This window comes from Vombatus ursinus, unplaced genomic scaffold (assembly GCF_900497805.2).
Source record: "Vombatus ursinus unplaced genomic scaffold, bare-nosed wombat genome assembly UNPS02014797.1, whole genome shotgun sequence".
Classification (NCBI taxonomy): Eukaryota; Metazoa; Chordata; class Mammalia; order Diprotodontia; family Vombatidae; genus Vombatus; species Vombatus ursinus.
In genome coordinates this window covers 9,494,728-9,511,094 of record NW_020954575.1, presented here as the reverse complement: position 1 = coordinate 9,511,094, position 16,367 = coordinate 9,494,728, and the positions used below count along the sequence as shown (strand labels likewise).

Below are 16,367 nucleotides of genomic sequence, written 5' to 3'. Positions count from 1 at the left end.
ATGTACCAAGTGCATTTATTTTCCCTAGCCAAAGTGGAATGTTAATTACAGTCATTTTCGGGGGTTAAGAGCATGCCTCTCTCACGTCATGCAACCTATAAAATCAGCTTCTAAATGCCTTCCTTGCTGCATATATCAAACACTCTGGCCAAGGGTCCTGCATCTTTTTCCTGATGAGAAGCTTCTTTTGATCTGCCAACATAAGTTTATTTTTAAAATGCTCAAGTTAAATGGAGCCTACTATTAATTAGAGGCCTGGTATTACATACTATCCACCAAGATGTTAGAATTAATTTGTTTAAAAGACATCTATTAAAAATTCCAGCCAGCTAGGTGACATAGTGGATAGAGTGCTAGGCCTGGAGTTAGGAAGACCTGAATTCAAACCCCACCTCAGACACTTACTAGCTGTGTGATGCTAGGCAAGTCTCTGAAACCTTTCTCAGCCTCAGTTTCTTCATCTGTAAAATGAGTAATAATAGTAACCACCACCTCCTGGGTGTTATTGTGAAGATCAGATGAAGAGCATATGCAAAGCCTTTTGCAAACCTTAAAGCATTATGTAAATGCTAGCTATGTAGTTTGCCATGCTTAAGGGCACTGTCCTTGGTGTCGTGGAAGATTCAGAAGTAAAGAGGATATGATTTCCCCTCGGTGAGGATTATAGTCATGAGCTTTGGTGTGCACTCACTGACCAAGGTTTATGAGATCATTGGAGAGGAGAGAGATGGAGATGAAGGTCATAAAATCGTAGATCTAGAACTGGGAGAGGTCTTAGAGGGAATCGAATCCATTTCCCTCTTTTCCAGATGAGGAAACCAAGAGGTATTAAGTGACTCGACCAAGATCGTAGTAGTATTTGGCTGAGCTGGATTTGAACCCAGCTCGTCTGACCCCAGATGCAGTATACTCTGCTTTGTTTAGTGCCACCTCTCAAGATGACTGAGTGATCTCTGAAGTACCTTCCTCTTGTGAAGTGATGTGATTTTTGTGGGGAGAGGAACATGGATAAGGAGAGGGAGATGAAGAATGAGGAGTAAAACAGAGATCGCTGGCTTTTCCTTTTCTTTGCCTGCTACCTCCAGTCCAGGCCTCCTGGCCTACATGGGGCCTGTTCCTGCCCGTCTCGGGGTTGGCCCTTAATGTGCAGAATGGGTGTAGGCAGCTGCCTCCCGTCTCTTCAAATCAGGTAGACTGTAGTTCCCTGGCCCTTGCCAGCCTGTATGAGGTGTATTAGGGAGGGGAACACAAGCTGGGGGCCTTTCTTTCCCAGTTTCCTTGGAGTGGTCCCTCTCTATAATAAGGCTTGATAGACAAGTTGTTGGCAGTAAGTGTGTTGGGGACCCTGGCTTTTCTCATTAAGCTATAAATTTGAGAGTTTTTTTTTTCTTTTTTTTTCACTGAATGTTCCTATGTGCATACAAAGTAGCCTAGTTACCTATTACAAATAGTGACAGACACATGTTTCATAGTGTTTACATTTCACTCCTTCAGCTAAATTTCTGACATCACACCTTTGCTTTTATTTGTGCTGGCAACTTGATCCTAGGCAAAGGGGAGCGTGGAAAATAACTCTGATAGACTCTGTGTTGACTTTAAAAACTACCTCAAAGGGGTTAATTTACTCAAGGTCACACAGCTAGTTAGTTGTAGTCCAAATCTGCAGGCTTTCATTCCATTAAAGCAGCTCTCTAGATTGGACTTTTGCTCTCAAACTAATGGTTTGTTTATTTAACTCATCTCATGGGAGGCCCTTTTTTAATGGACCATAGATTGAGAGTTGGAAGGAACCTCAAAAGTCATTAAGTCCAGTCTCTTCATTTTACAGATGTGAAAACTGAGGTCCAGGGAAGTTAAATGACTTGCCTAAGGTCGCTAGCTAATAAGTAGCTGGATCAGAATTCAAACCCAGGTCTTCCTGACTCTTAAGTGTGGCATTCTATCCACTACACCACAACTCTTTATTTTCGTTTTATGAACATTTCCCGAGCTCCTGCTATATTTGCCTTTCCTGTTCTTCTTTAATGCTAGTACCTTCCCTCTGTTCATTATCTCTAATTTATCCTGTCTATAGCTTGTTTGTACATAGTTTTTTGTATCTCGTGTCCTCCATTAGACTGTGAACTCCTTGGGAGCAGGGCCTGTCTTTTGCCTTCCTTTTTATTCTTAGTATTGGGTACATAGTAGGTGATTAATGAATGCTTATTGGATGACTATGTCACCTACACCCGACCATGCGCAAAGATCTTTTCTTTTATTGTTGAAGGACATTCACTAAATATGTAGGACTATGGAGACTTGAAATGAGTTAGGAAGACTCCCAGATACCCAGATGTTCTCCAGAAGGAACCATTCACAAACTTAATCCTCAAGTAAGCCTTTCTTTAAACTCAGCTCACGCTATGCCAGTGAGGCATGGCAGGCTCTTCCTTGGAGAGGAACATCAAAATGATCCTTAGAGGACTGGGGACGGGTTCATAGGTTATATTCCCCTTCTGAGGGGTGGAAGGGAGGGTGGGGGAAATGCCAAGATCAGAGGATTGTAGATTTAGAGCTAGAAGGGACTAGATATCCTCGAGTTCATCCCCTCCTCCCCTGACATTTTATTAGATAAGGAAACAGACTCCCAGAGAGGCCTAATGGTTCACAGGTACATCGTAACAGAAATAAGATTTGAATTCAGATCCTCTGATCCTAAATTGAACACTCTTTCCACTTCACCATGCTTTACCCCACCTCTCCCCCCCCAGAATAGAATATAATATACAGCAGCTTGATGAGCATTGGGAACACACTGGCAGAAGAGGTCAAGGAAGGAGGCTAGGATTTCAACTTTACAGAGTTTCTTAACCTTTTTTTAATGTGTCATGGACCCTTTCAGAATTCTGGTGAAGTCTGTGGACCCCTTCTCAGAATGATGTATTTAAATGCAGAAAATTAGATATAGAGGATAGCAGAGAAAACCACTTAAATTGAAATACAGAAAAAAGATGTTTATAGGGCCCCCGGTCAGGATCCCCTGATATAAAGGCAAATATTTATGCTTCTGCCCAACAGCCCTGTATGTCCTCTTCTGAAACCAGACAATTCGAAAGGAAATATAGCTTATTTTGAGCCCTGTGGTTGCCAGGGAAGGAATTTCCCACTGACTAGATTGTCTCTAGGGAGGTCAGCTTATTACTACTGCAGAGATAAAGAGAGCTACTAATCAATTTAGCACGCAAGAAATAAATAGGAGCCTGGTTGGTCTGCTTGTTGTGGCCTGCTTTTGGTGCTTCAGTATAACATGGAATTATGCTCGGGTGTATCTGTGATCTTGTTAATGGGAGTATCCTCTCCAGTGATGCAGGTTGCAGCCCTTCCATGCCCATCCATCCAGAGTGGGCCTCTTGTCCGTGCCTTCCCATGAGTTTGACACAAGGGGTCCACCTGAAATGCTGAGGTCTGCCCTTACTTTCTCTTGACATCAGGTGGATACCTGTGGAGCACATGGACCTCTCTCTGACCACATGCCCAGCCCAGTTTCTTTTTCACTCCCACATTTCTTGAGTGACATCTTTGATTCTACTTTTCCTTTGCAATGCCTGGTTTATGGGTAGCCACCTGTTCATGACCATCTTGTGCCTCTCTGTTACCCTTGGGGTGAACTTAAATTTCAGTTCTTTTGGGTGGCTGGGAGTTAAAAGACATAGACATGGTGGCCATATTTTCCAACCCAAAACTTGAATAATATGATGTGGCATCCATTTTGTAAAAGATACTCATCTTGTGAAGTATGTTCATTTTGCAAGCTTTGTTAAAAGGAGACTTTTCTTGAAATCTGGAGTGTCACATAACATCCAGGACATATCGTTGTCCTGTCTACACTGTAAGAGACTTTCAGTGTCTTGGAAGTTTTTGTAGAGCGGAATAAAGGCACTGTAAACTTTGAAGAACTTTCCCAGCACAAAGCTGAATGGAGTCACTGCCTAAATCTAACTAGTGTCTTTGGCTTGGGAGTATGGCTTTTCTTGGTACTCCAGGAGTCTGATTGGAGAAGGGGATAGTGGAAAGAAATTTTATTTTTGAATCAGAGGACTTGGGTTCAAATTCTTGCTCCACCACTTAACTGTGTAACCTTGGGCAAGTCATTTACCTCCCTGGGATTCATTCTAATCATCTATAAGTTTAGGGGTTGGGCTCTACAACCTCTAAGGTCCCTTCTAGCTCTAAATATAGAATTTTAAGGATGAGGTTTTGAGAATTACAGGGATCTCCAAGGCTTGGTAGGAAGCCCTCTGACTAGTCATAGGCATCATCTCTTAAATTAGTTCTTGAGTTTCAGCCTTGGTCTGAGATTTTTACAGTGGCTACTGACCATTAAAAATCAGTAAATTAATAGGGTGTCAATGCTAGAAGATACTTTGGAAGGTCATCTTGACCAGTCCCCTTGTTTTAGAGGAGATGAAAGTGAAGCTCAGGTTGGGTGACTTGTCCAAGAGCACACAGCTAATTAGCGGCAGAGCCAAAACCACAATCAGTCAGCCATCGAGTACTTATTAAATGCCTACAGTTGGTCGGGTGCTCAGAATTCAAGTATAAAAAATGGAACAATACCATCTCTGGGGGAGCTCAGATCTCCTGACTCCCAGGCCCCCTAATATTCTTTTCACTTTATCAGCTGCCTAGACTGAACCTAGATTACAGCTACTTGTGCTCCCAAACTAATATCTTGTTTACTTAACTAATGAGGGATATGGCCAAAGCTGAGGCTCAGGGAAATAATTAGCTACGGAGAAAAAGTAGTAAACTAAAGTATAATTTATTACCTTGCTACAGCCATAAGTCAATAAATTATCAGTCTGTGTCAACATGGGCACAATTGACTTGGCTTGCCGGTCATTGATAAACATTAATCAACCAGCTAATGAGATATGAGCTGCAAAATTCCTTTTAAAATTCATGCATAACAGGAAGCATCCAGTTTTCAGCACTCTCCTTTGAAATTAACAGGTCCAGTCCTGTGACAGAAAGGAAAGCCAGCTTTGGGGAGAACTGATGTCTTTCCAGCTTTCTTTGTACCCCTTTGATCCACCTTTTTTTTTTTTCTTCTCCCAGATCCTCCCCAGCCCTTCCAGGAAGTCTCTGTCATCAGGACCCTTTTAAGAAGAAGAGGCAAAGAATGCCTTTTGTCCTCATCTCCCCTCTCAGTCTTAATTCCCTGCAGAACCCAATTCTAATTCAGACCAGAGAAAACACTAGCACACATGTTTTGGGGTTTTGGCTTTTTGTTTTTTTCTTTTTTGAAAGCGAATCTCACATAATTAATTAGCAAATGTGGCTTGCAGAAGGAGAGAGGCCTGCAAGACCTCATTTGCATCTCTGAGAACCAAAATCTGCCTGCTTGGCCTGGCTTCTTCTTGGAAGTTTTAATGCAGATAGATGTACAGTGTTTTCAGAGAAGGCATAGTGGGAGCTTTAGCAATTGCAGATTCATTTTCCAGAGAGCGTGGGTAAGGTTCTAGGGACCCAGAGAAGGCCACCCTACCTGTCTTCTCTTGGATGCGGGGGCGCATGGTATATTTGTATTACATTGAATCAGATTGTTCTTAGAACTCCCTTAAAGATTTGGCTGACATATAAAGGCGTGGAGTGCTGGACACGGGGTCAGAAAGACTGGAATTCAAATCCCACCTCAGATATTTGCTAACTGTGTGAGCCTTGTCACCTAACATCTGTCTGACTCAGTTTTCTGAATTGTAAAATGGGGATAATTAATAGCACCTACCTCCTATATAAACTGATCAAATAATGTGCTTAGTGCAGAGCCTGACACATAGTAGGTGATTAATAAATGTTTGTTTCCTCCCTTTCTTGCTAGCTTTGTGACCCCGGGCAAGTAATTTAATCTTTCTGAGCCTCAGTTTCCTTATCTGTAAAATGGGGATAATAATAACCTCTACCTCCTAAGGTTGTTGTGAAGATCAGATGTGCAAAGTGTTTGTCAAATCTTAAAGCACTCTATACATGCCAGATCTTATTATTACAGAGTATGGTTGTCACAAGGGTCGTTTTCCTGCAGCTTCTCCTATCTAGCTCCTCCTTTCAACTCCTGGTTTCCTGGTCTTCCTTCCAGACTCAGTTTAAAATCCCACCTTTGGGAAGAGACCTTTCCTGGTCCTCCTCACCCCACCCCACCCCACTGCCATTACTTCCCTATGCAATCACCTTCTGCTTACATTGCATGTACATCTTGTTATGTATGTAGCTTTTTGCATATTGTCTCTCCTATTAGAATGTGATCTCCTTGTGGGCAGGGAAGGCAGTATTTCCAGAGCTTAGCATTCAATAAGGGCTTAACACTTAGAAAGACTAGGTGTCAACTGATGCAAATTAAAACAATTTTTTTTACTATAATCTTCTCTGTGCAGATGTACTTTAAATAATTATAAGCTGATATTATAATTTTACTTTGAAATAAAAATTCTCATCCTATCTCTATTTTCTTTGCCTTATCAATTAAAAAAAAAATACCCTCTCTCAATTGATTCAGCTTGGTCCTGTGAGGTATTTTTAAATTTTAATACTTCCATGAATAAATGCTTGTTGATTGACTGATCAAGGACTTCCTGGAGGAGGATAAAAAGGTGAGTGTGTGTTCACTACAATAATAATAAAAATAGCATTTATAGAATGCTTTAAGATTTACAAAGCACTTTACATGTTACCTGATTTGATCCTCATAACCACCTTGGGTGATAAGTGCTCTTATTATCTCTGTTTTACAGATGAGGAAACTGAGGCAGTGAAAGGCTGAGTGATTTACCTGTCAAGTCTAACCCTTGATCCACTGCTCTACTTACCTCCTCTGTGTTGAACCTTATTAGCCAGCATAAAGGATAGTTTTCATTGGGCAGATTAGGTTTGGGTGTGTGTTCAAATACATTTATTTCATTTGTTCTAGTGTCAAGAAACAGAAGATCAAAACCTGGAATGCATTGTCTAAGCTAAGAGGGAAGGCAGGAACTTCTTTCTCACTGTAGCCTTGCCCAAGAGAAAGCACTGCCCTCAGCTAGATAGGACCTCCAGGGCACAGCTCTTCCCTTTGTCCCCAAGGAAGCGAACGAGACTTAAAACTGAAAGAGTAACTGAGAGGTCATCTGGAGGCCTTGGCTTTGTCAACTGCCCCCTTCACTATCCCTCCCACCCTGAATCAGCCACATGCAGAGTTTCACGGGCCAACTAGAAACCTGTGCTTCTGCTTCTGCCCAGAACATGTTTTAGTGAAACCTGAATGAGTCTCTCTGTTTTCATCTACCTTGGCAGTGACCAGCTGTCCCTGACTCTCACTGTTAATGTTTTTAATTTAAAAGTAGCAGTTGTAAAGTTCAGATTAAACTATAAAGCCAGGACCAAAAGCTCCGAGGACAACACTTTTTGTTCCTAAGCTCTCCCTTACCATGAAGATATATGGGATAAATTCCATGAAACCATTTTTTGACATTATTACTACAGAGTGGGGGTCATCCCTGGAAGTCTAGGTTCTGTTTTTAACAGTAAATCCATTAACTCCATTAGTAAGGCAACATAGTCTAGGGGACTTATAACCTTTTTGTGTGTGTGTGTGTAATGGACCCCCTTCGCAATCCACAAAAACCTGTGGACCTTCTTAGAATCATATTTTTAAGTACCTAAAATAAAATACATTAAATTACTAAGTTAACCCATTCTATTGATAGATACTCGGCACAATATTTTTTCTTTCTTTTTAAAAATATTTTAAAATATATTTTAACATTTTTTCTTTTTAAATTTTGAGTTCTAAATTTTCTCCCTCCCTCCCACACCCTCCCACACTCATTGAGAAGGCAAGCAATATATCAATTATACATGTGAAATCATGCAAAACAGATTTCCATATTAGACATGTTTTAAAAAAAAAACAAGAAAAATAAAGAAAGTGAGAAAATTATACTTCTGTTTGCGCTCAAAGTTCATCAGTTCTCTCTCTTGAAAAATGGATAGCATTTTTTTTATCATGAATCCTTTGGAACTGTCTTGAATCAGTTGTTTATCATTACAACGTAGCTATTATTGTGTACAGTGACCTCCCAGTTCTTCTCACTTCACTTTGCATCAGTTTATATAGGTTTGCCCTGCCTTTTCTGAAACCACCCTCCTTGTCATTTCTTGTAGCACAATAGTACTCCATCACGATCATATGCCACAACTCATTCAGCTATTCCCCTCAATTTCCAATTCTTTGCCACCACAAAAAGAACTGCTATAAATATTTTTGTACATATAAGTCATTTTTCTTTTTCTTTTATCTCTTTGGGATACAGATACAGTAGTAGCGTTGTTGGGTCAATGGATATACACAGTTTTATATTCCTTGGGGAATAGCTCTAAATTGTCCTCCAGAATGGTTGAACCACTTCACTACTCTACCAGCAGTTCATAGTATACCTATTTTTCCCTTATCCCTTCCAGCATTTGTCATTTCTAATACATGTGAGGTGGTACCTTGGAATTGTTTTAATTTGCATTTCTCTAATCAATAGTGATTTAGAGCATTTTTTATATGACTGTAGTTAGCTTTTTTTGAAAATTGTCTGTTCTTCTTTGACCATTTATCAAGTGGAGAATGGTTCTTACTTTTGTGAATTTGACTCCGTTCTATATTCAGTATATATTTGATAAATGAGGTCTTTATAAACTTGCTGCAAAAATTTTTGATATTATTCATTGTCTTTGGTACTTTTAGCAAAATGTGGTTTCCCTGATTATCCCTTTTAATTAGGGATGATTAATTATAATAATATTAATAATTAATAATGTCTGAGATCATTATTGCTACCCCTGCCTTTTTTACTTCAGCTGAAGCATATTAGATTCTGTTCCAACCCCCTTTATTTTAATTTTGTGTGTCTCTTTCCATTTCAGGTGTATTTCTTGTAAACAACATATTGTTGTATTCTGGTTTCTAATCCATTCTACTATCCATTTCCATTTTATGGGTAAACTCATGCCATTCACATTTACAGTTATGATTATTGTGTATTTCTCTCCATCTCATTTTCTTCCTCACTCTCTCTCTCTTTATCCTGTCCCTTCTCAAAAGTCTTTTTTGCCTTTAACCATTATTTCCCTTAATCTATCCTCTGTTATCTTCCCTCGCCTTTTTCTCGTATTCCCTTCCCCTGATATTTCCCTATTGGGTAAGTTACATTTCTGTACTCAACTGAGTGAGTATTCTGATGAGAGTGAGGTTCAAGCAATGACTGCCATCCCCTCCTTATTTTCCCTTCCACTGTAAAAGCTTTCCCTTGTGCTTTTATGTGAGAAAATTTTCACCGTTCTATCTCTCCCCTCCCCCTTCTCTTAGTACATTCCTCTTTCTCACCCCTTCATTTTTTTGGAGATCATTCCAACATAATCCACTCACACCCATGCCTTTCTAACTACCCTGATAATAATGATAAAGTTCTCAGGAGTTCCATGTATCATCTTCCCATGTAGGAATGTAAACAGTTCTTAGCTTTGTTGAGACCTTTATGACTACTTTTTCCTATTTTCCTTGTTATGCTTCTCTTGACTCTTGTATTAAAATGATATATCTATTCAGCTTTGGTCTTTTCATTAATGATGCTTGAAAGTCCTTTATTTCATTAAATGTCTATTTTTTCTCATGAAGGCTTATACTCAGTTTTGCTGGGTAGGTTATTCTTGGTTGTAATCCCAGCTCCTTTGCCTTCTAGAATATCGTATTCTCAGTTCTCTACTCCTTTAACATGGAAGCTGCTAAATCTTGTGTGCTCCTGACTGTGACTCCACAATATTTGAATTGTTTCCATCTGCTTGAAATATTTTCTCTTTGACCTGGGAGCTCTGGAATTTGGCTATAATAGTCCTGGGGGTTTTCATTTTGTCATCTGTTTTAGGAGGTAATCAGTGGATTCTTTCAGTTTCTATTTTACCCTCTGGATCTAAAGTATTGGGGCAATTTTCCTAGGTAATTTCTTGAAATATGATGTCTAGGCTCTTTCTTTGGTCATGGCTTTTAGGTATTACGTCCAATAACTCTTAAATTATCTCTCCTAGATCTATTTTCCAGGTCAATTGTTTTTCCAATAAGATATTTCACATTTTCTTCCATTTATTTCATTCTTTTGACTTTGTTTTATTGTTTCTTGATGTCTCAAGGAGTCATTACTTCTGTTTGCCCAGTTCTAATTTTTAAGGAATTATTTCCTTCAGTGAGATTTTGTGCCTCTTTTTCCATTGACAATTTTATTTTTTAAGAAGTTCTTTTCTCCAGTGAATTTTTGTACCTCCTTTTCCATTTAGCCCATTCTGCTTTTTAAGGAGTTCTTCAGTGAATTTTTGTTACCCTTTTACAATTAGGCCAATTTTTTTAAGGTGTTATTTTCTTCAGCATTTTTTGTGCCTCTTTTACTGTTAATTCTCTTTTCATAATTTTCTTGCATCACACTCATTTCTTTACCCCGTTTGTCCTCTACCACTGTTATCTCTTTCTTTAACTTGTCTAGGAATTCTTGTTGGGCTTGGGTCCAATTAACAATTTTTTGAGACTTTGTTTGTAGTTGTTTTCACTTTATGGTCTTCTGAGTTTATGTCTTGGTCTTCCCTCCTACAGTGGTAGCTTTTTATGGTCAAATTCTTTTTTTTTTTTCTTGTTTGCTCATTTTCCCAGCCTATTTCTTGACTGAACTTTATACTGAAGTTGGGCTGTGCTCAACTGGGAGTAGGGAGGCACTGTCCCGAGCATTAGGCTTTTCCATGCTGCTCTTTTCAGAGCTAGTTCTAGGGGTCTGCAAGTTTTAGGTGCTTCCAACATGGTATGATCTGGGGGAGATGTGGTCACTGCTCTCCTTGTTTGCATTCTCCACAATATTTTTTAAAACATTCACAGACCCTAAGGTTATAAAGCACTGTGGATATGATGAACTAAGAGTCAGAATAAATCTGTTTTTCAGTCCTGACTTTAACACTTACTAGTATTTTGAGCCTAGATGAGTCACTCTCGAGTCTCAGTTTACTCTTCTGTGAAATTGGGATAATACTGGTACTGCTTACCTCAGGGGAAGGGAATAACCATTTATTAAGTGCCAGGCACTATGCTAAGAACTGAGAATATTGTGGGACAGGTAAAATAGGAGGTTCCTGAGCACCAAAGAAATGAAAGGTATGACTTGTTATAAATTTTGCTTCCTCCTAGAAAAGTGGGCTAGCTACTACCTTTGGGTGCCCTTTGGGGTATTTCTGTTTCAAAACTCCTCCTATGTCATTGCAGGTCAGATATTATCCACAAACCGCAACACGCCAAGTCCTATTGACCCTGAGACCATCCAGGTCCCCGTGGGTTATGAACCAGACCCAGCTGACTTGGCTTTGTCCAGCATCCCTGGCCAGGAAATGTTTGACCCTCGAAAACGCAAGTTCTCCGAGGAGGAGCTCAAACCACAACCCATGATTAAGAAGGCTCGCAAAGTCTTCATCCCTGAAGATCTGAAGGTAAATTGGAACTGGTAACTAGGCTGGAGGAAGAAAAATTCGAAGGGCTACCTGAGGAAGGTGATGGTGTATTATGGTTGGGAGGCATGGGGTTCTGGTTGTTCTTCCTTCAGGAAGAAGGCAAATTACTTCATTTCATCGTGTTTCAGTTTCTCCCATTCCTGAACACTCCCTGGTCCTTTTGTATTTCACAAAAAAATGAGGAGAATCAGTAACATTTTAAAGAGTTTTGAAGCCTTAGGAGAAAGATAATACAGTCAGCTCTTTGTTATGTACTATATAATATTCACTTTATAGTTTATCCTGGAGGAATGCTTAATCCCAGGTTGGTTTATCTCTGCCTTGCTGAATGAAAATAGAATGACGAAAGCACATCTGTTCCTGGAATATATGTGCTATATTATAAAGCCAAATAAAGGTGACTTTTTCAATTTTGGAATCAGACATTCTTGCCTACATTTGGGTTGCTCTAAGACACTTGACTTCTGTAAATTCAAAGTAATGACATTAAGCAATTAAGTTACTGTTTATTGGTGGGCTGGTCATGGAATGACAGCAAGAGATAACTGGTTTCAGCGTCAGACAGTCTAGAGGAGCGCTTTTGCCATGTTGAGTGGACACTCCTTGGAGAATTTATGGAAGGATATAGACAAGAGTTACATAGAATGAGCAGGCGTTGATGGGATGTAATCTGCTGTATTGTTGGAAAGAATAACTACAGCAAGGGGATCTCAGATCCACTGATGTATGTGGAAATAGCTGTCTGCCCTCTCCTCTTCCCTCCTACTCATCCAAACCCAAATATGGTACACAAAGTAGAAAACTTGTTTGTTGGAATAAGTAGGGATGTGAGCTTTCTGGAACTGATTTATGCTAATGGTTCCACCTTTGATTTCTAGAATGATAACTGGGGAGCGAGGGGTAGGGGTGAATTAATAGTATTAACTCCTATAATAGGCCAGTTTAAATCCCTGGCAACACCTTCAGGTGTAAGGCCATGCTGAGTCTTGGTTGCATCATAAATCTCAAGTTAAAAAGTAGATTTTCAAGGGACAGAGAAGGTAGCTCCTGTCATCCTTAGGACAAGATAGGAAAAGTTGAGGTACACAGCAAAATATAACCCAGATCCCAGCTCCTTGGGTAAATTGACTAAAAAGTAGGAAGAAATGATGGCTACTCAGTATTGGAAACTTGTAGTCATTCATACATTCATATATTGATTTTTCCTAGGAATATATTTATTCTATATCGTAAGTACAAGTCATTGTACTTGGGTTATGGGTTCTAAGGGAGAAACAAAAATAAAATGTGGTCCTAGCCCTCAAGTTGCCTACAGTCCAGTGGGGCTGATATTTGAGATGGTAATAGTATGCCTTCTCCCAATTGATTGTTGTTTCTTGATTTATTTTCTTATTACCTAAATTCCATCTATATCTCAGGCCCTTATCTATTGCAGTTAAGCTGGGGGCCCATCTAATACAGCTTTCCAAGGCATTTGAAAGTTTCCCAAAGTGCTGCTGAGTGGGGCTGTCCTACTCCTGGGGAAAGGCCAAAAAGAGTTCCCAAGACCTAAATGACTTGGCAGGTAAAGGATGTAATGGCCAAAGATTTCAAATAGTCTTGATGGTAAAATGATTCCTTGTCACATGCTATGCCCCTGTCCCCCCACAAGAACAAGTTGTCCCTTTAATTTTTAAAGCTAAAAGTAAACAGCGAACCAATGTGAGTTAAAAAACTTTGAAGACTGCACATTTATGAACCAGAATAAGTGTTGTAATTGGATAAAATTCAGAATAAAGTTGATTAAGAGATGCGTAATTGTTATCATACTGGTTGAGGATTAGACATGAATGGCAAGCAGCTTACGGAAATGACTAATTATTAATACTTTTATAAAATCTACAAAACCCCACACTTTTAAAGTCAGAGAGGGGAGAGGAGGATAGTATTATGGAATAATTGAATCATGGCCCTTCTGAAAAACTTACTTATTTCCAACTCAAGAGGACGAAAAAAGCCAGGTCTTACCATTTTCTGGAAGGTTTCTGGCACTCGAGGCCTGGTTGTTCGGGGAACCTCCTGGTTTATCAATGTACTCCTTCCCATGTGGTTCTCAAGGCAGCAGAAGTAAGGATAGGGCAACCTCTATGATACAGGTCAAGCTTGTCTTTGGGTGAAATATATTTTGACCCTTTATGATAAAAATTGGGATCCCTCCCTTATTGAGAAATAGAGATGAAATTGGGAATTCCAGAAGGAAGAGTTCCCCCCACGCTTATTGAGAAATAGAGGTGAAATTGAGAACCCCAGAAAGGAGAATTTGTGGGCCAGTGGTCCTCCAAGCTGCTTTCAGAGAATAAAGTGGGATAGGAAATTTTCAAGAAAGATTTATGTCTTTGGGTTTATGAGTCCAAAACCTAAAATAACTCCCCCGTGGTTACAAGGCCTACCAGCTTTCTAGTAATTATGAATTCATTTGAGTTTAGGAGCAAACATCACAGGAAGGTAGTAAGAGAGGAGACTCTTCTCAATGTGAATCAGTTTCCTCCTATAACTGGAACGTTAGGGCCAGGAAAGAATCTAGGAGATGCCATCTAACATACTGTTTTGTAGGTGGGCAAACTGAGGCACACTAACTGAAATCACAAGAATTGTGATGGGGGGGAGTGGTAGCAGACATTTTAGAGGATGGACCTCTAAAGGGAGAGGGTGCCAGAGTAGGGAGCTTTGGGCAGCATGACAGGTACTTTACCTTGAGGCCCAGATACAGAAATGGAAATGAGAAGGGGGCAAAGAAACTTTGATACGTTGCCTAAGTCTGGTTCTTTTGCCTCCTCTCCCCACCTAAAGCCATATTTCTATTCCCACCCCTTCCTTTCCCCAGCTTTCTCTAAGGAAGGTGGAATGAATCATAGAATCATTGTTTCAGAAGTTGGAAGGAACCTTAATGACCACCTGATCCAAACTCCCCCATTTTATAGATGGAAACTGTGGCCCAGAAAAATGAAATGACTTATCTAAGGTCTTATCTAGTGAGTAGCAGGATAGTTTAATTTAAGGCAGACCTATTCCAAAGTATTTGTCCATGCACCAGTTAGAAAACTAAAAGGATTGATGAGCAAAGGCTGCTGGGAAAGTTAAGAAGTTGGATAGCATTCAGTCAGTTAGGTTGGTTAGGAAAGCAAGCTGATTAAACCAGTCTAATGCAGAGAAGGGCATGAGAGCTTTGATGTGAGGGTGGGAGGCACAGAGGTAATTTTGGAGTGTGAGGCACTTTGGAAGAAGGCAGGGCTGCTTGGGGGACGCCTGAACGTAGTGATTTCCTGGAGGAGGGGGATAGAATGTGCAGGCTCATTAAGGAGCTCCAGAAAGGGAGGTGGGCAGAGAGGAAAGAACTCTCTGACAGCTGTACCTCTATCCTCTGGTCCTGGGATGGAGATTGCGGAGAACCTACTCGTCCCAGAGCATCAGCTTCCTGACCTATCCTCCTCTCCTTCATCCTCTACCTATGTTGACCATACTGACCATACTTGAGAAATTTTAGCTCAGCTTTCTTTGTGAGCAGATCTCATGGTGACATGTATAAGGTACCTGGGGATGATTGGCAGGAAAGGGAGCCATGGCTAGCTTCTACGTGCCAAACAGAAGGTATGTGTGTATAGGGAGTAGTAGGAAAGGCATAGGCATTTATTAAGCACCTACTATTTGCCAGGCACTCTGCCAAGACTTATTTGCAAATATAATCTCATTTGATGCTCAAAACAACCCTGCAAGGTAGGTGCTATAATTGCTGCCATTTTATAGTTGAGGAAACTGAGGCAAACAGAGGTTAACTTGCCCAGGGTCACATAGCTAGTGTCTAAGGCTGGATTTGAACTCAGGTCTTCCTGATTCCAGAGCAGTGCTCTATCTGCTATGGCGCCAGCTGCTTCAGCAATGGTTTCTATAGCATGCCCCTCAAAGTTAGTTTTATTTTGCCTAAGGCTTTGGGCATGAAAAACAGATCTCAAAGTGCTAAGAGCAGACCTAGGGATAGTTTGGGCCCTTCTAACATAATCACATGCATTGACCATGACCCTTATGGTCCCGGGGGAGGATAAGAAGATTAGGTCCCTCAGGGCTTCCTGGATGGCATGTGACTGCAGACATCAGCTTTGCCCCTTTCAGTTTGGGATTAAGAGATTTGTTGTTACAATTTGTTAAAATAAAGAGGGATGGGGCTCAGGTGGCATCATAAATGAATTGCCTAAAGCTGATTTTGAGAAGAGGGGGGACCTAGATGGAAAGTTCTAAAGCAAGATTTTTGCAGGGTGTTTTTCCTAAGAGGATTTTCTTTTATTTTTGTTTGATGGAAAGGAGGATTGCTTCCATATCAACCAGCACTAAATATCCAAGTATCAACTAGGTTAAATAAGGTCCATAAGAAAGTTCTATCAGGAAACTACAGAATCGCATGTACATGTGCATGAGTATTTCTGTATGTATACACATACATGTTTGCAGATGTTGGGTGAGAGAAGAAAAGGGTCCTAGTGAGAAGAATTTCAGTGAAGAGTATGGAAAGTTGGACTGTAGACAAGTTGCTTCATCTCCTTGGGTCTCAGTTTACCCCATTTGCCAAATATTCCCTGGTCACTCTATCTCACAGAAACGTTAGGGCGGTGACCAATATAGTGTACCTCTTTGAGGTCCCTGGTGGAAAGATTATATTGTCAACTCTTGCTTATCCATAACATAATATTCACTTTGTAATTTGTCAATGATGTTTAACACTACATTGAATATAGATAGAGTTAGAAATACACACACACACACAGATTTAGATAGAGATAGAACCATATATAGAATTA

The 16,367-nt window shown here is 40.2% G+C and overlaps 1 protein-coding gene across 3 annotated transcripts in view; it reads left to right on the top strand.

Annotated features, from left to right (window-relative positions):
- The window catches only part of HLF (HLF, PAR bZIP transcription factor), a 79,181-nt gene that overhangs the window by 59,124 nt on the left and 3,690 nt on the right, over window positions 1–16,367 (top strand). For all 3 annotated transcript variants that reach the window (XM_027870360.1, XM_027870359.1, XM_027870361.1), the window contains exon 3: window positions 11,297–11,517. In XM_027870360.1, coding sequence (XP_027726161.1) covers window positions 11,297–11,517 — 221 coding nt within the window. The remainder of the gene's footprint in view (window positions 1–11,296; window positions 11,518–16,367) is intronic.